Source organism: Acanthochromis polyacanthus, chromosome 21, assembly GCF_021347895.1.
Source record: "Acanthochromis polyacanthus isolate Apoly-LR-REF ecotype Palm Island chromosome 21, KAUST_Apoly_ChrSc, whole genome shotgun sequence".
NCBI lineage: Eukaryota > Metazoa > Chordata > Actinopteri > Pomacentridae > Acanthochromis > Acanthochromis polyacanthus.
Window position 1 is genome coordinate 13244075 of NC_067133.1, and position 22903 is coordinate 13266977.

Genomic DNA, 22903 nt, shown 5'->3' on the forward strand with positions numbered 1-22903 from the left:
CAATTTCACAAAAGAGAAGAAAGTAAACCATTGTTCTTTGTTTCGCAGTTTCTTTGACTTTATGAGTCTTTTTCTAACTTAATTGTAAAATAAATAAATAAACAAATAAGGACCGGAGCAGAGTGAAATGCAGCACAGGTTCATTTATTACATTTCATTTGTTTACAGCTGCAGATATGCATCAAATATGATTAAAAATCAAAACAGAAACACAATTCATATCTCCCAAATATATTATCTGTGATTACAGTGATTAAATAAAAAAATAACATAAATATCACAATTTGAATAATCCAGTGTTTCTGTTGTTCCCAGACTGAACTGCTACAGTTACAGTACAGCAGCTACTTTGTGTCGTGTTTGTACATACTTTACTGTTGAGCTATGCTATGCAATAAATAAATAAACTTTGCCTCACATAAATCACAACACAACAGGAAACAACAAAAAATGGGAAATGACTGAGGAAAATATAGTGTTACATGGAGAAAATTTAGCCAAAACAGAACGCAAATTTGCCTAAACCATAAAATAAGGTGCACTCATGTCACAAAGTGCACTAGTACAGAATCAGGTTTACATCTCAGTAAATATAAACAAAATAAACAGTAGACATAAACAAACCTCAGTTTAATAGCATCTACGGTTTATACATTCAGTTATAAGGATATGATGCGTGCAACTCAGCCGTCTCAGGAAGATAAAAAGGAATTCAGCTGAAATAAAACTAAACATCCTACAATCGTGTTAACTAGGGGACATATTTTTATCAGATAAGATCTCCGTCAGTGGGTTTAACTACACCTGGAAGATGAGAGAAGCAGCAGTTCATACAGGGTCAGATTACACACCTGAAACACCAAAATGAGTCAGGACAAAAGGCTCATGTGTCACAGGTGGTAGCTGCATATTTGTAGGCGACGTTACACAACACAACCGTAAGATACTTTTCTTTACCAGTTGACCTGAGTGCTGCTGTTTCACTTTACGATCAACAAATTTGCTACACATGATTTACCAGCTGAATAATTCATTCCGCAACAGAAGCCACTGCACTTTTCACTACGAACAAGCACCAGTGCAAACTCTCGGTTACTGTTCAGGGAGCCACAGTAGAAGTAAAGGTTCTGTTCATTTGTTTTCTTCCTGGATTGTCGGACTGGAAACCACATTACAGTGCTGATTACTGTACAACTTCTTCTCACGACGTTTGCTGCATAGGTCAGGGCACCAGCAGGGGAACGATACTGTAAGATGAACACAGGTCGCACAGGTCAGGAAGGCTTTACTAAAGGTGAGGTAAACTCGATCACCACTCTAAGGCATGTTTACAGTACAAGCAGCGCTGTCTTCCTGATGTTTTGGCATTTTAAACACAGACAGATATGCAGATGAACACAACATAACCATCCATGCATGCACTGTAGATGTCACATACTTGCACTTGACTTTATATAGGTGGCTGCTTAAATAACCTTTAAAAGGCTACATACTTAAAGCACAAAGTCATGCTTTTGGTTGTGAATGCTAGTGTAGCTGATAAAATGCTTCAATTCTGAGTCTTCTCAGAAAGCGTCCTTGATGTTCTTGAGCTGCCGAACAGCCAGGTCCACTGGGAGGTTGAATCTGAGGTGGCTGATGCGGCCCAGGATGCGCAGGGCTCCTTCGAAGCCGGTCTGAGCCATGTAGCTCCAGGAATGGTAATGAGGGTGGATCAGGGTGCCAGACTTGCAGAGCAGGTTGAGCCACGACACCAGCCGCTGCTCGTTCAGAGCCATGCACACCAGGGCCTTGAACTCGGTGTCGGGGCCTCGTTTGAAGCGTCCGTGCTCCTTCAGCACAGTGTGAATGGCCCACAGCAGGGACTGCTTCGGGGTGATGGTGACCGGGCCGCCGCCCACCGGCAGGCTGAAGGACTGGGACAGCTGACGGGCCGGCGACTCCACAAAGGCCTTCCCGTTTTTAGACTGGTAGTATTTTACAAAGAGTTCCCACGGGTGCATGTTCTGTGGAGCCGGTCTGTAAGGCAGGAGGCAGGAGATGGGAGCCAGCACCAGGCTCATGGTCTGTGACGGTGAGAAGAGGCCGTGAGCCAGCAAGTCCTTCAGAGCGATCGCCAGCTCCTTCCTCACAGCCGTCGTCAGCTCGTCTCGGGCTCCCAGCGTGGAGCTGCTGGTGTAACTGACCACGTGTTCGATGGAAGGATGTCTGCATGAGCCCAAAACCCGAACCTTCTCCACGGCCGCCTCCAGACGCTGCAGCAGAGGTCCATAGTCCTGCCCGGCCGACTCCTGAGGCCACATGCTCTGGGGGATGTGACCGGCACCGCAGCCAAACTGGCTCGCAGCGAAGATCTGCAGCACGGCGAGGGCCCTCTGGATCAGCTGCAGGCCGGTTTCTCGCATCTTCTGGGCCTGCTCTGGGTCCACTGCCGGGAAAGCAGGAGAATGTACTTAAACTCAAAAGCAGGAAATAGGACTTTTCCAAAGCACTTTGTAAATAGCCAGAATAATCCCATTCAGAGATGGGGTCAGTAACGGGTCATTCCATCTCAAATGATCAAATTTGTACATGTATTTCTGCTCTACCATCTCAGATTTGCTTGAAAATATTATAGCATAAAATATGGATATTTAGAAAGATATTTGTGAAATTTTATACGTCCAAGTATTTCTCATGGTAAAAGCTATTCTAAAGGTCTTGTTGAGTATCATTGTGACATGCAGCTGCTTATGGTTCAGAAAATATCACTAGTTAACCTTTAATATGTGTTCAGAGATGGGACTTTTCATGACAGCTTCATTTTTTTTTCACATTAGAACCCACTCACAATCAGAGACCATTTGATCTACTTCTCTATTATTACAGAATCGATGCCATAAGAAATGACAGTGAAAATTTCAGGAATATATTTTTAAGAGAACCTAAGATGTTGTCGTTCAAACATAGACTCAAATTTTAATGTGCAAAAAAACCTGCTGAAAGTAGTTCGATGGGCAATTTTAACTTCCTTAAACATCTAACGTTAAATGACTGACCTTTCTTCTTCACTCCAGGAGCTCTGGCGTTCGTCCCTGCTGCTTGCGGCTGCTGGCTGTTTGCACCATCTGACAGTAGAGGGTTCCCCACCTCATCTTTTGGAAGAAAACACAAAGTTGTTGATTATATTTTAAGCAGGCAGACATCACAATGAAAATGAGGATCAGAACTACTTTAGGGAAATCTTAGAAGCTTGTGTACCCTGGATGAAGTTGATGAACATCTCCAGATCCCTGATCTGGGTTTTGAGCTGCTCCACCAGCTGCTCTTTGACTCTGGCCGGGTTCACGATCTGAGCGATGGCGGCGTCGACTCTCTGCCTCAGCTCCTCGGGAGACAAGTTCCCAATGTCCTCGTTCAGGTTCACATCCAACTTTTTGATCAACTCATCAATGATGACCTGGAAAACAAAAGTCAGATCGAAGGTTAAACTTCTCATTGATAATGTAACTGTTTCTCAAAGGTTGAGAATCCACTAGTGGTACCTTCAAGTGTGAATGTCATCTCAGAACTGCAGTAACTGATTTGTTTGACCACTTGAGGGCAGTGGAAACAAGTTGTGACAAATCACCTTTCAAATTAAAATGACAAGCTTGTTCACAGCTGCTTATTTACATATTAAACAAAGAGCAACAATAGCATTCATTTTTCATGTTTCACTGCTTAACAGTAAACAGCTGAATGAAGCTAACAGAAATGTCATGTTTCAATCAGTATTTCCACCATTTGTGCTCCTTTTTTCTGCAGCGGTTTAAAGGCACCAACTGTTTATCTCTAATCGCTTAGCTTCTTGGCTGACTAGATTTTGATTAGAGCTGCAACAATTAATCAATTAGTCGTCATCTATTCACTTAACCATGAGAATCGACTAGTCAATTTGAGTAACTTTTTAAAGGAAAAAAAGTCCAAATCCAAGTTCTAATTTTGATGAGCATCTGTTGACATAAATTTCCTACTTTCAGTTTTAAGCCAAATGAAACAGTGGAGCTCAATAACGTGGAAGAAGAGATTAGTAGGATTTGAAGATAAGAAAGAGGCGCGACTGTCACTAATCTAAAACTAATAGAGGCATAAAATTACATTAATTGTAATCACTTTCATGGCAGTTTATCATCAATTAAAGTTTCAGGATAGTTTTTCATTTGATACGTTGATCACCATAAAAAGATTGATTGCACTTGCTTTAATGTGGAAGTCCACTTGAAACAGCTACGGTGACTATTTGCCGCACTGAAATACTGCTACGGCAAGAATAACAGCCATGCATTCTTTTCAAATAATAAGTCCAGTTTGTCCAGGATCACAATGGAATTCATTACACACACTGACTCAACACGTTGTGAAACACGGTCAAAACATTGTAGGCAACATGAGTTAGTTAACCTTGACTTCCCTGATTATAATCTTCAGTTATGCAAGCAAGGAAGTGCCAGTGAATGCTGTGAAGAATAAATAAAAAGCAGCACTAATATAGACACAAATGTACTTTCACAGCTTTGGGTTCTTATTATTAGAGAGGTGTGACCAACTGTTCAGTTAATCTACACTTCGTAAACGAAAGCAGTAATAGCAGAAAAATAAGCAGTCATATAATATTATAATATCTACTAAAGCCTGAAGCATTTAGCAAAGTGATGTTTGACTGTTACAACAGGTAAACATTACATTGTGTGTTTAACATAACAAACTGGGGACACCTGAGGTGTGACGAAAACTGTTTGTAAAGAACATAAAAACATGATTACCTAAGGTGGATCAGACAACCTGTGGCCTACACTGATACTATGCATCAATACGTGAGAGGATTGTGATATCACTGCGTTTCCACAGTCCCACCTTCTGTCTCTCCATGACGACAGACTGCGGCAGCGAGTCGTAGCTGCCTTCCTGATAGGCGAAGCGCTCAAGATCATCCAGCTGTGTCTTCAGCTGGAAAATGAGATCCTTTTGTTTCTCCCTCTGAGCCTCCAGACGCTCCCTCTTCTCCCTCTCAGTCTGATGGGAGAAACACACACAACGGTGTTACTTTCTACAGATAAGGAGTAACAACACAAGATCCTGACCCGTGTATGAGTTTTGCAACCATCAATATCAATACTTGAAAAGGCAAATATGCAGCTTGTTGCAGTTCAGATATATTAAAGTCAGTTGAACAAACACAGAGCGGGGTTGGGATTTCTGCAGGTCTGAGCAGCAGGTTGTCATGTAAAACCTCTCAGAGACGTCATCATACTCACCAGGTCCTCCTGCGTGTAAAGCATGTGACAAAGGAGAGAGAAAGAACCTTTAGATAGAATAAATGATGAGCTCTGTTGTCACATTGTATACAGCTAATGAGGCCAGAGGCAAAAAGCAAAAAGAGGCAGGGAGTAAACAGCAGCAGGTCGTTCCAACATCACTGTGTACACAAAAGCCTTCATTAAACAGATAGTGATCTGCTGCAGGCGTTTTCATTGAGCCTGTGCGACTCAGAGTCACACACTTGTGACAGAAAGAAACATTTTCCAGCGGAGATAAGAGATCTATAGGAACAAAGCACAGGTGGGCGCAGCAGCCCGCTGTGACGCAATATGCACACAATCAAGTTTAATCAGGGAGCTCGCAGCTGCTCATTCATTTCTGTTAAAGTAAGAAGGTTTAACAGCACAGAGACTCACTGCATGTGTGTGTGTGCAGTTATATCTGAGAATGAAGCGTCCAAGAGTGGATTGGTGTGGTAATGAGAGTTAATTATCTCTACTGGGGATCATTAAGTGAATGGTGACAAAAGCTGCAGCTAACCAGTTTGTTCCTTTGGAATAATTGGACAATTGTTTTCTTAATTTATCAATTATTACTGGAACAATAATAATAGATAATAATTACTTCTAAAGCAATCGCAATATTTTCTCATATTTTATATTTTAAACTTTTAATAAAAGCAATAACTAATTCATCAGGGGTTTCAAACCCTCAATGTTTTTTTTAACACATTATATCACTTTTTAAAATCTGAAGTCATTTTATCTGCAAATTACTTGTCTAAAACCCAAAAATAAGCCGTTAACTCTCAGAGCAGATAAAGAAAAGCAGTAAAAGCTCTTAATAAAGAGGTTGGAAGTAGATAATGATTATAAATATGCACATGAGTTTGTGTTACGTTGTTACCTCAAGAATAACTTTAAAAACAAAAACATTTCATCCATCATTGGCTGTGTATTCTCATTTTCCCCAGCTCTAATGTTGACATCAGAGGTGAAAGAAGTACTCAAGTCTTCAGCAAAAAGTATCAATACAACAGTTTGGAAATACTTTTACAAATAAGAGTCATGCCTTCAATGTAAACTTAGAATTAGCATCAAAAGGCTTTAAGTAACAGAAGTAAAAACTCTGGCGAACTTCTGAATAATGTATACTATTAATGCTACATTCTTTGGTGTGTGTTTGTGTGTAAGTAGGGTAGAGATTAGATTATAAAATATGAATGCATTAATGTGATCAGAATTTTATTGTCCGAGCTGGTAAAGGTGATTGAACTACTTTATATTTGCAGGGAAGCCGGTGAATTTCCCCTTGAAGATTAATAAAGTTTTGTCTTTATCTGTGCTATTATGGCATAATTTATGTCTTCAAAGTAATAAGTGTAATATTTATATTTGTAATGTAGTGCAGTATTAATATACAGTAGTAGACAATGGAATCCTCAAGTAAGGTACAAAAAATTAAATTTATACTACCTGAATAAATGGATTAAATTACTTTCCAGCTTGGTCTAAACACTACAATCTACAAATTACAACGTCTTAAACCCATGCAAATAAAAAGTAAAATAAACTACAACAAAACACCAGCTAACAAAAGATATATTGTTCAAAGTGAATCCGGTGAATCCTTGGATTAAACGTGATAGATAACACCGACAACTGATTTGACTAGCATTTGTAATATTAAGGATTATCATTACAATATTTCAGTTTACATCAGTAGTAGTTCAAGCCCATGCTTCTGACACCTGTCGTGCTTTCTGGACGTGGAAGCCCAGCTGTGGTGATAATTTTGGGGTCTAAGTGACAGAATCTCACCGAGTTCTCCAGCTGCTTGGCGTCCTGAGCTCGACAGCCCACCACATGCGGGCAGCCCCTGAAGGCGAACTCCTCCAGCTCGGCCAGCATCCTCTCCTTCTCCTCGCTCTGGGCGTGGACGATCTGCTTCAGTCGGAACTGAACCTGAGCGAAGTGCGAGGTGAGGGCGAGCAGAGAGGAGTTCAACAAGTCCTGCTCCTCTTCCAGCTTCCTCATCCGAGCAGTCATTTCCTCCTCAGAGGCCGAAGACGAGGCTCGCTGCCTCGGCTTGCCACCGCTCCCACTCCCGCTCTCATCCTCCGGGCTGGCCACAGCGCCCACCGGTGCCCACCGCTCCCCTGCTCCGGCCAACACAGCCTCGCTGTCGGAGGCTGACAGCTCCTCTGTGGACATTTCGGACGACGGAGTTTCCTCCAGCTGCTTATTAAGCGTTTATTCTGGTTTATTCTCGGTTGTTGCGCAGATAAACAAACAGGATCACCGCCGTAGAAGCAGGTGCGCCGCCATCTTCGGAAGGATGATTCACACGTCACTACGTCAGCACGTAATTACATTTGTTCCCAAAATAAAAGCTTTAATTAAATGAGCTGAAAGTGTTGGAGGATTTATTCATAATTTTAATTTAGGTAGCAGAAGTAACCAGTGGTTAAAGCAATTTTTATATGGGCATAAAAATATGCCACTAGAAATTAATTACACATTTGAACTGATTAACCTGATTGACTCCATTATTTAGATTTCTATTGTTAAACTTTGATAAATACTTGAATTGTTCAAACTGAATAACTGTGTGGAAAAAAAATTACTCACACGGCCCATTTGTACGGATGATGATTTTGTGAGGCATACAGCTTTATATTGTCATGACAAACATAATTTCTTATCTTACCTGTAGCAGTGGTAAATTTACAGTTTATTTGCAAAAACAGGTAACTCCGTTTTCAGAAAACTCATTTTTTTATTGTTTAATTGAGATGATAATAATAATAACACTAATCATTTATTTTTTCTCTATTTTGTCATGTATTTTTCTACTGAGTCAAAGCCACTCAACTTCAGTTTGATTGATATTATCTCAAGTAAACAATAAAAAAAAGTTTTCTGAAAATTTATCAAAACTGAGTTATCTGTTTTTGCAAACGAACTCTTCATATGTTTTTTAGCCAATACATTAGCTAAAAAACACTGATGCATTCTGTCACTTGTGTTTGGAAAATTTCATGCACTTTTCAAACACTTTAGTCCTGAGACATGAATGCTAGATAGAAAAGCTGCTGACATGATGCTGGTTTAACCCAATATTCATTATGTCTTACAATCATAATAACCTTTACAAAACCTGACTAGACTATCACCTCAGAAAAATTATATTGTGCTTAACACACCTGAAATGGTGAAATGTTTATTCAGGGTTTGCCTGTCCTGGTTTAAAAGTGACAGCTTCTGTTGACATTAACCTATAGATCATTCTTGTACCTCTCTGCTTTATGTACACTGAATATATTTTTTAGTCTGACAGCAATAGTGAGAGTTTTACCTTATTTTGATGAGATTTGCTATAATGTGTTCGGAGTACATTCGTGTGTGTGCTGTTTGTTTTTCGTGCAAGGTGTCCTGTCCTTTTTGGATTAGGACTGGCAACTGTAAAAACGGGCCATTTTTATCTGGGCACTGCTTTCAGAGGTCTACTGCGAATGTCGTCTTGTGATGACGATTGAGGCTTTCTGCGATCTCTCCGCCAAAGGCCTGCCTATTTTGGCAGTGTGTGTGTTTAAAAAGTTAGCTGTGACTGGATGCAAAGTTGTCACCTGAATTTTTTAACACAATATGCAGACTAATATGCAAAATAGACAAAATGTATAGACATAAATATACAAAACATAGCAGATGATAATAAAAACACTGTAAATGTAGGAAACGATTGTATGATGACTGTTCCTTCTGACAGAAATTTTACTATTAAACCACAATGAATGATTTGACAAGTTTTGTTGTTGTCATTTGTTTATTGGTTTTATGGAAAATGTAGAGATCTATCTGACTTCTCAAGAGGTAAAGCTGCATCAAGCCTGATTTTTTTATTATTTGTGTCCTGTTACCTTACATTATTGCACATTATTACAAAATGCACAGGATCACACAATTCCAGTAAGATGATAAAAGAGTAATTATCAATGAGAGTATGTCACCAAAGGATTCGGCTTCATGAATGTAACACAGTTTAAAAACAGACTCAACTGTTCATTCAGCATGTCATATTTAAAACAATAAAACAACATCTATCAAATTTAGCCCCAAACTGATTATAAATAAGTGCACTTTTCAAAACAAGGCAGCGGCAGACGAGCAAACAGGAAGTGACAGTGAATAAAATCATTTCACCTGTGGTGTTTCAGCTGTGTTCTCAGCAGTTGGAGTAGAGTTTCAAGTAACAAACTGTGTGCGCTTAAAATAACAAGAATCTGTGCAGTTTTTAAATCCACATTTAGAAACTTGCCACTTCAAGATCGCAGAACATTTCATTTCAGTTTCATAGTGTCTCTGTCAACATTTACCATTTAGCTACGTAGAGAGCAAAGCGTTTAAAAATCACCCTTTAAACCCCTTTATGTTTTCTTCCATTAGTAAGCTGCAGGCAGAAACAAATGACAGTGTAGGGGGTTGTTTTCACAGAAGTAGACCTCTCTTCTTGTTGGCGAGGAACACGTGCCAGTTGGACCAGTAGAGGAAGGGGTCCTCGATGCAGGAGCCTTCCTCAGTGCAGGAGGAGCCGTTGGGACAGCAGTGCCTCATGTCGCTGCAGCAAACCGCCTGCAGGAAGGACACAGTTATTTCAGTCAAAACCGTCACGCTCATCTATTTGCAATGGAATCAAAAATTATTATTACATGCTTATTTATAAAGTTCTTTCTTTCCTAAACTACATACAAATACAAAATCGATGCTGTATGCCAGTACACAGTGGTCACTAGCTTTTTTATTTACAATAGTGATATGAGCTTTGTCTTCCAAAATAAGACTGTTGACACTTTATTGAAGGTGCTTGATTGTAATACTTAAGGGAAAATCTGTTAAATTAAACTGTTTCACTCTACAATTTTTCAGCCCATCATCTTATTGAAGGTGTTTGAATGTAAATATTTAGGAAAAAATTGAAAAAAAACATCAAAATGTCTGTAAATGTGCTGTTTTTACACTATTTAATGAGGATATTTTCCTTTTTTTTTTGTTAGAAAGCTGTTGCTGGCAGTCATTTTGTGTTCCTAGCAGTGTAAAGTGTGTGTTTGGTATTGGCTCTTGGAGGGATTATTATTATTATTATCGCTGTTTGCCATACGTTAGGAGATGGACAGCAGCCCCAGGTGGTGGTGGACGTCCTGCAGCAGGTTTGTCCATCTTTGCACCTGGTCTTCTCGTCACATGGGATGTCTCCGTGCGTTAAAGGACTGGGCAGAGGCTGGTCAGGCAGATAAACCGGAGTCAGAGGGACCATCTCCACTTCCAGAGTGATGAGCCTCTGGCAGGAGTTGGATGCCTCATTGCAGATGAAGTCCTGCGGGCAGCAGTGCTTCTTATCTGAGCAGCAAACCGCCTGCAGACACAGCAGCACACCAGTTATTTTACACATTGGTCAGTGTGTTTTAAATCATCATGTTTCAGTGCAATTTCTGCTCAACCACCACAGGTTTGCCTGAACTATTTATGGCATAAAATATGGTTTTGAGAATCTTTTGGGGAACATCAAGTACTTTCTAAGATAAGTGACTGAAAACTATTTTCTTAGTTATATTTGGAGAACCACTTTAAAACACCTCAACAACTACAAAAGTATTTTTTTTTCATTTTTTCAAGTATTTCATATTAAAAGTATTCTATATGTTTAATTTGGTATTATTGTGACATTCAGGTACACAGATATCAGAAAATATCACTAGTTGACTTCTTCATTATCAGTTGCTTTTTGTTTTTGTGATATTTTTTTTTCATATTTCACCTTGCCAGTAATCACAGATTATCTACTAGTACAATATTGCAAATTCTAAATCACTGACATGATGACAAATAACATTGAAATTTTCTGGCTTTTATCTTTAATAGTTGCTGAGGCACTGTCGATCAAACTAATTTTAATGTGTGAAAAAACTTGTTGAAAGTTGCTGGACGAGCAATTTTTAGAAACATTTCTTCTTGAAAAGTACTTGATATATAAATTTTTAAAAATTGCAGATACCATTTTAACTATCTTGACTTTATGATTTAAAAAAAGTTTCAAGCAAATCAGGCATCAAGCAGAAGAGTTTTGGTGATGTGAGACGGAACAACCAAAAAGGAAACCACGATGAAGCTGCTGATGGAACACGTCAATAATCTCTCCACACATGGCTCACATTTTCCAGCGGGCAGCAGCCCCACTCGCCCGTGGCCAGCTTGCAGCAGGTGGTGTGTTCAGGACACTGAGTCCCGCCGTCGCACTGCACAGCGCTGAGATCAGACTGGTCGCTGGTGAGGGCTGGAAGCTTGGTGTACCACGGTATCTCCACTTCTCCCTTGACACATGAGGTCGCTTGCTCATTACACTTGTAGTTTTGAGGACAGCAGTGGCTTCCATCAGCACAACACACCGCCTGAAGGGAAGTGAGAGGCAGAAGTACAAGTTTCACATCATCCATCCTGTTTTCTACTTCTCCTTTCGTCGGTAGTGAAAAGGCTAAACTTGGAGTCATGAAAGAAGTTCTGATAAATTATTCGTCCATTAACAGCACATTACTTATCCTATAACTACTATAACTTTAGAGCGAACTTGAAACTTTAGGTCAAAAGGAATCCCATTCTCCCGAGTAAGTGTAACATGTAAATTAACAGCAAAATGAGAGCAGAGATGCAGAAGAAAGTAAGTATATTTTCATGTCAATTAGGGATAAAACTGGTTCCTAATATGTTTTGGGATGTGAGAAACACATGACCTGTTTGCATCACTGTCCCCTGCTGAACTTGTGAATAAGTGGGTGGGGAGTTTTTCCCACAACTTAATACAGTACTTAGAAATCAGTTTTAAAAGCCAGAAATCTCAGCAGGCTGAACAACTAATGACTCATCTCTGCTGTTCAACTATAAACACATATACTTTATCACGTGTCTGCAAGCAACCGTTTCATTCTTGTTGCACATCTTGTCTCCTCTTCCTCTCTGCGAATTCTGAGCTTGAGTTTTGTCAGTATCACTTTTTTAGGTATTAGGGCCATCAAAGTGCAGTAGTTTCCAATTAGTTTAAGATTTACAAACAGAAATCTGTCAAGTTTGGATTTTTTTTACAAGCTTTATCTGTCTCACATCATCCAACTAAGCTGTTTGACAAATGTGCAACTGTAAAAAAAGCACACTGTGATATTTCATAGACCGAACAACAAACCACCTCACTGATAAGTTATTGATAGATTAGTCATTGGATGGTCAGAAGCAGAACTGACCTGAGGCAGCGGGCAGCAGCCCCACTGCCGAGAGGCCACCACGAAGCAGCAGGTAGACGACTGAGGGCAGCTGGTTCTAGGGTCGCACTGAATCTTGCCTTCTATTTCTTTATTCTCCTCCACGGGCTCCTCCTTTTCATCCTCCTGCTCGGTCACCTGGGCTTGGCTGGCTGTAGTTGGTGCTGCAGTGGAAAACGCAGGCACCTTCTGCTTCATGGGAACTGAGGCTGACGGGCCCTGACAGCTGAGGCTGGTTGAATCACAGGTGGTGCCAGCAGGGCAGCAGTGCTCATGGTCGTCGCAACAAACCGCCTTCAACACAGACAGCGACACTGTCACCCACAAACGTTGTTAAGGGATGGCTACATGCATGAAATCACATGAGAATCAAGCTTTTTCACAGCAGACATTTTCACATCATAGCAGGAAATGTAGCGTTGTGTTAATGGCAGATGTGTTCCATTTAGTGGAGGTTGGGCTCAATGTCTCAATGAGACATGTAGAATATATTGATTTTGATCAATATAATATGATTTTATGTTAGGGTTTTTTAAGTTTCTTGACTGAACTGTATGTCACAGAAGAAGAGTTCAATCGGAAAGGTCAATATCTGACATTTATCACTGTTTTGACAATTTCTGGTTCTGATAAATAGTGTAATTTTGGCAATTCTGTGAAGACAGCATGCTTTTTAAACTTGCTGGCAGGTTTTTTTTGGATAAAATAAGTTCACATTTTGCCACTCAGAGCATTCACCACCACTGAAGTTTGTCGAGAAAATACTCATTTCTAACAGTTTTTAGCTTAAACATGAGTCATGACAGTCAGCAAAAAATCATCAGTGTGTGTGATGCTGACCTCAGGCAGTGGACAACAGGCCCATTTTCCTTCTTTGGTTTTACAGCAGGTAGAGCCATCCGGACAACTGGCGGTGTCGTCACAGGGTACAACCTTTACCTGTACAATCTGCTGGGGGATTGAGGGCACTTTTTCGGTCCACGGCACGGAGCGGGTGCCATCGTCACAGGTCTGTGCTGTCAGGTTACATTTCTTACCCTTTGGACAGCAGTGCTCAAAGTCCTCACAGCAAACGGCCTGGGACAGACAGTCAGTGGTTATTCAGAATACACTGGATTTACACATTAAAGAGGGGGGAATTTGAATGAAAGATGGCAGACTGCTTTACCTCTGGCAGAGGACAACAGGCCCAGCCTCCTTCTTTGGTTTTACAGCAGGTAGTGCCGTCAGGACACCCTACGGTGTCGTCACAGGGGATATCCTTTACCTGTACGTCCGACCGGGGGATTGAGGGCACTTTTTTGGCCCATGGCACAGAGTTGAAGCCATCGTCACAGGTTTGTGCTTCCAAGTTACATTTCTTACCCTTTGGACAGCAGTGCACGAAGTCTTCACAGCAAACAGCCTGAGACAGACAATAATAATAATAACTTTATTTATATAGCACTTTCAAATCAAAGTGTTTTACAGAGCAAACAACAGACAAAATACAACAAAATGATAACGGATAAAAACAATGGTTATGAAGACACAAAAACAACAGTAACGACGATAAAACTGATAAAAACAATATCTAAGAAGACAAGGTACCTTACAGTTAGGGTTCACATACAGCAGAGAACAAGTGGGTCTTTAGCTTTGCTTTGAGCACCGAGTGAGCAAGCTCGCCAAATGTCAGACAGAAGAGCATTCCATACAGACACTGCATGGCAATAATAAGCCCGCACACCAACTGTCTTCTTTTAACTCTAGGGACAGTCAGCAGACCCGTCCCCTGGGAGCACAAGGACCTCGTCGGTTCATATGGGACTACCAGCTCCTTTAAATATGATGGCCCAGTGCCATTTACAGCTTTATATGTTCCAAGAAGTATCTTAAAATTACCTCTAACATGAACTGGGAGCCAATGGAGTGAGACCAACACTGGTGAGATTTGGTCATATTTCTTTGTTCCAGTCAGAATGCGGGCTGCCGCGTTCTGAACCATCTGTAAAGCTATGAAAGCTCCTCTTAGGCAAGCCAGACAGGAGAGCATTACAATAATCCAATCTCAAAATCTCAAATCAATGAATAAGAACCTCAGCATCCTAAAAAGACAAGAAAGAGCAAATCTTAGCAATCCTCCTAAGGTGGAAGAAAGCGATTTTTGTCACCTCTTGCATGTGGGAGACAAATCTAAGAGACTGATCAAAGGTCAAGCCAAGGTTTTTAACAGTGTCCTTGCACTGAATGATGCCATCGTCTAAGGTCAGGACAGCATTATTGTTCAGATGATTTAGTCTTTCTGAACCAATCACCATCATCTCAGTCTTGTCTGAGTTTAATAAGAAGAAGTTTGCTGCCGGTCAGCTCTTCACAGCAGTCAGACAGGTCTCAAGCTTCAGTATATCTGAGTAACTGTTGACAGTAATCAGTGCATACAGTTGCAGGTCAACAGCACAAAAATGGATGGTAATTTCAAAAGAAGGTATGATATCTCCCAATGGCACCAAGTATAATGAAAACAACAAAGGACCAAGAACAGACCCCTGCGGAACCCCACACAGCTGACGATTATTCAGAATACACTGGATTTACACATTAACAAAGGAGATTTTTAATGAAAGATGGCAGACTGCTTTACCTCTGGCAGAGGACAACAGGCCCAGCCTCCTTCTTTGGTTTTACAGCAGGTAGTGCCGTCAGGACACCCTACGGTGTCGTCACAGGGGATATCCTTTACCTGTACGTCCGACCGGGGGATTGAGGGCACTTTTTTGGCCCATGGCACAGAGCTGAAGCCATCGTCACAGGTTTGTGCTTCCAAGTTACATTTCTTACCCTTTGGACAGCAGTGAACGAAGTCTTCACAGCAAACAGCCTGAGACAGACAATAATAATAATAACTTTATTTATATAGCACTTTCAAATCAAAGTGTTTTACAGAGCAAACAACAGACAAAATACAACAAAATGATAACGGATAAAAACAATGGTTATGAAGACACAAAAACAACAGTAACGACGATAAAACTGATAAAAACAATATCTAAGAAGACAAGGTACCTTACAGTTAGGGTTCACATACAGCAGAGAACAAGTGGGTCTTTAGCTTTGCTTTGAGCACCTAGTGAGCAAGCTCGCCAAATGTCAGACAGAAGAGCATTCCATACAGACACTGCATGGCAATAATAAGCCCGCACACCAACTGTCTTCTTTTTAACTCTAGGGACAGTCAGCAGACCCGTCCCCTGGGAGCACAAGGACCTAGTCGGTTCATATGGGACTACCAGCTCCTTTAAATATGATGGCCCAGTGCCATTTACAGCTTTATATGTTCCAAGAAGTATCTTAAAATCACCTCTAACATGAACTGGGAGCCAATGGAGTGAGACCAACACTGGTGAGATTTGGTCATATTTCTTTGTTCCAGTCAGAATGCGGGCTGCCGCGTTCTGAACCATCTGGAAAGCTATGAAAGCTCCTCTTAGGCAAGCCAGACAGGAGAGCATTACAATAATCCAATCTCAAATGAATGGATAAGAACCTCAGCATCCTAAAAAGACAAGAAGGAGCAAATCTTAGCAATCCTCCTAAGGTGGAAGAAAGCTATTTTTGTCACCTCTTGCATGTGGGAGACAAATCTAAGAGACTGATCAAAGGTCACGCCAAGGTTTTTAACAGTGTCCTTGCACTGAATGATGCTATCATCTAAGGTCAGGACAGCATTATTGTTCAGATGATTTAGTCTTTCTGAACCAATCACCATCATCTCAGTCTTGTCTGAGTTTAATAAGAAGAAGTTTGCTGCCGGTCAGCTCTTCACAGCAGTCAGACAGGTCTCAAGCTTCAGTATATCTGAGTAACTGTTGACAGTAATCAGTGCATACAGTTGCAGGTCAACAGCACAAAAATGGATGGTAATTTCAAAAGAAGGTATGATATCTCCCAATGGCACCAAGTATAATGAAAACAACAAAGGACCAAGAACAGACCCCTGCGGAACCCCACACAGCTGACGATTATTCAGAATACACTGGATTTACACATTAACAAAGGAGATTTTTAATGAAAGATGGCAGACTGCTTTACCTCTGGCAGAGGACAACAGGCCCAGCCTCCTTCTTTGGTTTTACAGCAGGTAGAGCCGTCAGGACACCCTACGGTGTCGTCACAGGGGACATCCTTTACCTGTATGTCCGACCGGGGGATTGAGGGCACTTTTTTGGCCCATGGCACAGAGCTGAAGCCATCGTCACAGGTTTGTGCTTCCAAGTTACATTTCTTACCCTTTGGACAGCAGTGCACGAAGTCTTCACAGCAAACAGCCTGAGACAGACAATAATAATAATAACTTTATTTATATAGCACTTTCAAATCAAAGTGTTTTACAGAGCAAACAACAGACAAAATACAACAAAATGATAACGGATAAAAACAATGGTTATGAAGACACAAAAACAACAGTAACGACGATAAAACTGACGATTATTCAGAATACACTGGATTTACACATTAACAAAGGAGATTTTTAATGAAAGATGGCAGACTGCTTTACCTCTGGCAGAGGACAACAGGCCCAGCCTCCTTCTTTGGTTTTACAGCAGGTAGTGCCGTCAGGACACCCTACGGTGTCGTCACAGGGGACATCCTTTACCTGTACGTCCGACCGGGGGATTGTGGGTACTTTCTCAGCCCACGGGACGGAGCATGTGTCATCCTCACAGGTTTGTTCTGCCACGTTACATTTCTTACCCTTTGGACAGCAGTGAACGAAGTCTTCACAGCAAACGGCCTGAGACAGACAGTCAATGATTATTCATAATACAGTGGATTAACACATTAAAGAAGAGGACGAATAATGAAAGATGGCAGACTGCTTTACCTCTGGCAGAGGACAACAGGCCCATTCTCCTTCTTTTGTTTTGCAGCAGGTAGTACCATCAGGACAAGCTGCTGTCTGATTGCAGGGGACGTCATTACCTGGAAAAAAGTAGTGGAAAAAAAGGTCCTTTTTTTAAACAACAAAATCACACAGAGTAGTTTCAGTTTTACATCAAATTTTAAACCTGGGCTGACCAGAACTGGCTGATTTTCAGCCACACTGATGCTTTTGAACAACTGCAGATTACTAACATGTGATTTACTGTTCACATGATCATTACAAAGCAGTCATTGGTCACAGAAACCAACAAGGAAGAATTCAGCTGCATTTAATTTTAGCCTTGACAGACCTAAACTGCAACATCAGTTTTTGTCTCGTCATATCAGGAAATTCTGCTACTTATCATCTTAACTGGGCCAGTCAGTCATGCATGCACCAATCTTAACTGGAAGGCAGATATTGTTCATGTTGTTCAATCAAAACTTAACCACCCTCGATAACCCTCTGGACCCCAAACTACTTCTGCTTCCTGCACCTCCATGGAAACAGCACCACCATGGTACATTTTTCCAAGTACAAACAATTGCTACCAATACTGGAAAAAGGCAAAGTGACTCTATACATTATAGACACTTACACTTTTTCATACTTGTCTCCTTGTGCTCCAGACTAACTTGTTCACTGGTAGCACCAGTGTGACCAACTTTCTCATTTGGTCGCACATCCCACCTTATCACAGGCAAAACAGATCATTTCTTGAACAATTTCTTATCAGCAGACACTACAATTTCCCTTTGCAGGCTGCTGTAGAAGCTTCTTGGTGGCTGCAGTGTGCTCAGACAAGAGTGACCAAAAATTATTTTGAAAAGAGTTAAACTAGGGTGTTGTAATGTCAGATTTGTCCCAGATGAAACCAAGTGATTTATTTCTACATGTGGTCTCTTCTATGAGTGGACAAAACAGCGTATGTAGGCGAGCGATGCCTTTCACAACAAGATCGCATTTTTAAGAGTAAACAACACAGAAATACCACAGTCAGAAGGAGCATCCTAAACCATCAGGAATTATTTTGTGATGCCTGAAAACAAAGGCATTTATTCTCAATATGTGCATCTTATGATACATAATGTGATGCATACTTAAGATAAGATAAACTTTACTGATCCCACAGTGGGGAAAGTTGAACGTTACAGCAGCTCCAAGAAGAAAAAAATAGTATAAGGCAGTACAGAATAAATTAGAAACACAGTGCAAAAATGTAGAGAACAATAAACAGAAGATATTTTTAAGAAGACCATTTACATGAGGATGAGGTTGAAACAGTTATTGCACTTAAGTGAGGGAAAAAAGTGCAAAAGTACTTGTGATCTCACCCGCAGCTGCCTTAGTAACAGATGATGTAGACACTTCCTCTTCAGAAGGAGGAACCCCATTGGCTGTGGTGACTTCAAGGACTTTTTCTGCTCCAACATCATTGACTGTTCCAGCAGTCACTTGTTCAACCACTGAAATTAAAAGCACACAGGAATCTGGCCACAAATGCACAATCAGAAACTTACAAAAAAATTAACAGGAACAAGGAAGTGACTGTGTTTTTTTAGTGCAACACAGAAAATCTGACCTTTCAGGTTCTCCCAGTCTGCTCTCATCCTGGCAGGCAGCTTGGCCCACATCGGCAGCACTTTATCGGTAGATAAGGAATTACATTTGGAGTGTTCGACATCACATGTGGTTCCATCAGGGCAGCAGTGTATCTTATCACTGCAGCACACAGCCTGTAAAGAGAATAAAGTCACATTCTCAGAGGATGACACCACAAACGTTATGATAGCTGGACATCAAGGCAGGCCATGCAAATCCATCATTTGACTTTTCCTCTTTAGTAATCTCACTTATGTTCTGAAGTTACATTTATTGAACTGCTGATTATGATAAAACAATAAAGATCATCCATTGTGTACATTTGGAATTGGGCAGCATGCCCATGTGCCTTCTGGAGTTTCACAGCAGGTGGTTTCATCTGGACACTCTGACACTCCGTCCTTGCAAATAACTGTAGTCACAATGTCTGTGGAGAGACAACAGAAATGGTAAAGTTAAAAAAATAAATCGGGAATAATGATAATGGAGCTTAATGTTAAAGTAAATGTGAGAGTTAAACCTTTTTTGATGCAGGAGCGGCTGTCAGCGCTGCACTGATGACCCTCAGGACAGCAGTGTTTCCCATCAGAGCAGGAGACACCCTGTGAAAGAGATAAAACTTTAAAATCATTACCATTCATAAATAAACACTAACATGGAGCTCATTCATAACTGATTCATGTGCTGTAAAACGATTCAGTATATTGTTTTACAGCATCAAATTGTCAAGTGTTGAGCACAGACACAACTGCACCTTTTATATTTCCCACAAGAGCAGGAATCACATATATTCTCACAGCCAAATGTATAAAAACCGATACAATTTAAGTGAAAATAGAAAGGAACCTTAATGGAATTCCCTCAAAGAAAGGATCTGTGTGCTAAGCAACCCTTTTAGACTCAATATTAGCACCATGAATTAAGAACTTAAATGTGAATGAAAATTAGTTATCTGTTAGATTACCTGAGCTAGTGGGCAGCAACCAAACCTTGTCAAAGCCTTTAGGCAGGAAAACTCAGCTGGACACTGTGACAGATCGGGACAGATGTTGTCGTCGTCATCCCCCATGTAAGACTTGATCATCCTGAAGGACTGTGGGTGGAGAAGAGGGGACACATCCCTGCAGGTAATCTATTTAAATATTCAATCTGTGTTAATTAAAGACAATGCCTGCGGTGTGATATTCTTACTTTGGAGAGCCTGGGTTGATCAGCAGAGGCTCTTTCCACCCAGGGGATGGTCACAGTGGCATTCACACAGCTGGATGTGGCTGTTTCACAGACTGTGTCAGCAGGACAGCAGTGGATGTGATCCTCACAGCACTCAGCCTGTGGAGACAGCAGTAGTAGAAACGCTTTGACTACCAAAGTTTTAAATCGACTATCACAGTGCCTAAATGGGGCCAGAGCTTTTATCTGGCTTGTGAAGTGATAAAACACCACTGAGGATGAATAGCAGGGCTGTCATGTTTTACATAATTCTACAAGAGAATGACTATCTCATATGTGCATTTAACTACGCTACAGACAAGGACACAAATAATCTACTGAAGCTGAAGGATTATGACTTCGCTGGAGTATAACAATGGGATACATTACAATGTAAAAACTTAATGCTGTCCTTTAAAGTTACTTTACAACAAAAAAAAAAATCACTGACTGTAAACAAAATATGTTTCTTTCAGCTTTCCATCTACCATTTATATTTTTGATAATGACAGTTAAAAGAAGAAATTAATTAATTTACTTACACTTTGATACTTTTTAATGAGTGATCAGAGTTCATGGAAAAGTAATTTGACACACCAAATTGCAAATTGAACAAGGAGGAAATTAGGTCATGAATGCTGACTACTGCTATTTACCTTCAGTCTCCATCACTGGATTTAGCTTCATGCAGATAGGAAACAGTTACAGGGCAAAAACTATGTAAATTTAGCTTTAGCAGAGGTTAGCTGCGGCTAAATTAGCTTTAACTGGATTCTGTTTTTCTGCTTTAGATGTGTACTGATTGGGTTGGTATGGCACAAACTTATTTATTATTACTTTAAAATGGGTGTAATCAATTATTTCACACCTAAACTCACTTAAAGAAATAAAAGTAGCTTAAAAACAACAAATTGTGATTCAAATCAAAAAATAGAAATGGCAGCTACTGCTACACTAAGTTGAACTAATGACCTAGTTAGCAGGAGTAGCTTAGTTTTTTTTTTTTTGTTGGGGGGATAACTAATATGATCTATTACACCATATCTGATACACAAACATATCTACTCCATCATTATGAATACATATTGAGCATCCATATGCCATTTAAATCATTTTAAAAGATCCTCACATTTCTGTATATGCAATATTGAACTATGGCAAACAGTAGAGAATTTATTGTATACATTAAATGTGCATTTTCTTCATACCATGATACATAATCTAGGAATCTCTCACGTGTTGAATCAAGCATGTGCAAAGTATAGAACCACATGTTGTAAATTCATACAGCATAAAATTCTTTCTGTAAATTTCTTAATAATTCTGAGACATTTCAGGGTTAAACTAGGATTTATGGTCAACTTCTGGTGCAATGACAATGAAAAGGAAGTCGTGCATTATCTCAAAAGTAAATCACTGACAGCAAAAGTAGGACAACTTCCAAAGATAGACAGAAATGAATGCTCAGGGAAAATACTCAGATGCTGTGTACCTGATCAAACGGGCAGCATTCATATCCACTAGCCGGGTCATTGCAGCAGGTTTGACCGTCTTCACAACGGCCTCCATCTGGACACTCATCTGCACCAACCAGGGCCAAGAGAGCCCATGAGATCACAACCCACCTGAACATCTGCAGCACACACACACACACACACACACACACACACACACACACACACACACACACACACACACACACACACACACACACACACACACACACACACACACACACACACACACACACACACACTGAAACAAATGCAGGAGGAATCCCCCTTCTGCAAACAACAGTATAGCATGCAGAAACTCTTGATTTTAATCTAGACAGTGTAATAAGTATGCTGAGATATTTCTACCTTTCAGAATTACTTTTGTTGGTCTACTTTGAATTAATATCACCTATCTGGTCATCTAAAAATATTTTTTTAACTTCCACTGAAACAACTGTAAAGCAAAATTCTAAGACTCAACAAGTGTACTACTTCCTTTAATGGCTTGTTCCTATTTTTCTTCATTGAACAATAAATCGACAAGTCAAACCAGTTCCCATAATAAATTCATTTGCTTTCAGTTTCGTTTAACTTGCATTTCAAAAAATAAACCCCTTTTGTCTAAAAATCTCAGCTGCTCAGGATAAACTGCTGACATTTCACTCAGCAGGACAACAGTTTAAACCGCACGAACATTAAACTGATGTAAATTATAGCTAAAATCAGTTGTTTAAATGTCATTGTTAAGGTTCTACGGTTAACTCGCAAGACTTGTTTGCCAAACAATTATAACGCTCCAGTGTCAGGGAAGATGATGTTGCTCTTACCTTAGTGAAAGACTGACGGGCAGTTGTGAGCAGTCAGGTGTTTCACAAGTGTGTCACCACTAAATGACACAGTGACTGAGCCGCATTGTCTTGAACACGCCTCCAATATATAGTGTGAAGGGAGAGGTGGTCCCCGGTTTCTCTCTCAGCCTTAAACCGACACTTCTGTTCTCTGAAAACAGATTTTTAAAAAAATTTTATATATAAAAAAAGAAGCATCTTTGGAGAATTTCAGTTTTTCGGAGTAGTTGCTCGTTTCATTCGCAAAAGCAGCAGTTTA

General features: G+C 40.4%; 2 protein-coding genes across 15 annotated transcripts; both read right to left on the bottom strand.

Annotated features, from left to right (window-relative positions):
• Nucleotides 1-123: 123 nt before the first annotated feature.
• Nucleotides 124-7638, bottom strand: rundc1 (RUN domain containing 1). Of its 2 annotated transcripts, XM_022194742.2 has the most exons (6): nt 7101-7638; nt 5277-5285; nt 4876-5034; nt 3241-3439; nt 3039-3134; nt 124-2428 (listed from the first exon to the last, which is right to left on the bottom strand). In XM_022194742.2, exons 1-6 carry the CDS (start codon nt 7491-7493, stop codon nt 1566-1568), a joined length of 1719 nt encoding a protein of 572 aa, XP_022050434.1. In that variant the 5' UTR covers nt 7494-7638; the 3' UTR covers nt 124-1565. The 2 variants fall into 2 exon arrangements, with proteins under 2 accessions (XP_022050434.1, XP_022050444.1); XM_022194752.2 differs by lacking the exon at nt 5277-5285.
• Nucleotides 7639-9086: 1448 nt separating this feature from the next.
• grna (granulin a) lies at nt 9087-22826 on the bottom strand. Of its 13 annotated transcripts, none has more exons than XM_051941008.1 (18): nt 22624-22826; nt 21793-21933; nt 20283-20420; nt 20056-20184; nt 19612-19693; nt 19412-19518; nt 19072-19225; nt 18824-18955; nt 17451-17548; nt 17124-17360; nt 16757-16894; nt 15210-15308; nt 13755-13991; nt 13427-13663; nt 12569-12880; nt 11489-11725; nt 10438-10692; nt 9087-9911 (listed from the first exon to the last, which is right to left on the bottom strand). In XM_051941008.1, the coding sequence occupies exons 2-18, from the start codon at nt 21931-21933 to the stop codon at nt 9768-9770; spliced, it is 2877 nt and encodes a 958-aa protein (XP_051796968.1). In that variant the 5' UTR covers nt 22624-22826; the 3' UTR covers nt 9087-9767. The 13 variants fall into 13 exon arrangements, with proteins under 13 accessions (XP_051796968.1, XP_051796964.1, XP_051796967.1 ...); XM_051941004.1 differs by having other exon boundaries at nt 15210-15446; nt 16658-16894; nt 22624-22825; XM_051941007.1 differs by lacking the exon at nt 17124-17360 and having other exon boundaries at nt 15210-15446; nt 16658-16894.
• Nucleotides 22827-22903: the final 77 nt, after the last annotated feature.

Coding starts and splice junctions, on each gene's coding strand:
- rundc1 (XM_022194742.2), bottom strand. CDS start 7,493: ATGTCCACAGAGGAGCTGTCAGCCTCCGACAGCGAGGCTGTGTTGGCC. Junction 3,440..4,875: donor TCGTCATGGAGAGACAGAAG/GTGGGACTGTGG, acceptor TTTGTTTTCCAG/GTCATCATTGATGAGTTGAT. Junction 3,135..3,240: donor GTTCATCAACTTCATCCAGG/GTACACAAGCTT, acceptor TTCTTCCAAAAG/ATGAGGTGGGGAACCCTCTA.
- grna (XM_051941004.1), bottom strand. CDS start 21,933: ATGTTCAGGTGGGTTGTGATCTCATGGGCTCTCTTGGCCCTGGTTGGT. Junction 19,519..19,611: donor CCGCTCCTGCATCAAAAAAG/GTTTAACTCTCA, acceptor GTCTCTCCACAG/ACATTGTGACTACAGTTATT. Junction 13,664..13,754: donor CCTGTTGTCCTCTGCCAGAG/GTAAAGCAGTCT, acceptor TGTCTGTCCCAG/GCCGTTTGCTGTGAGGACTT.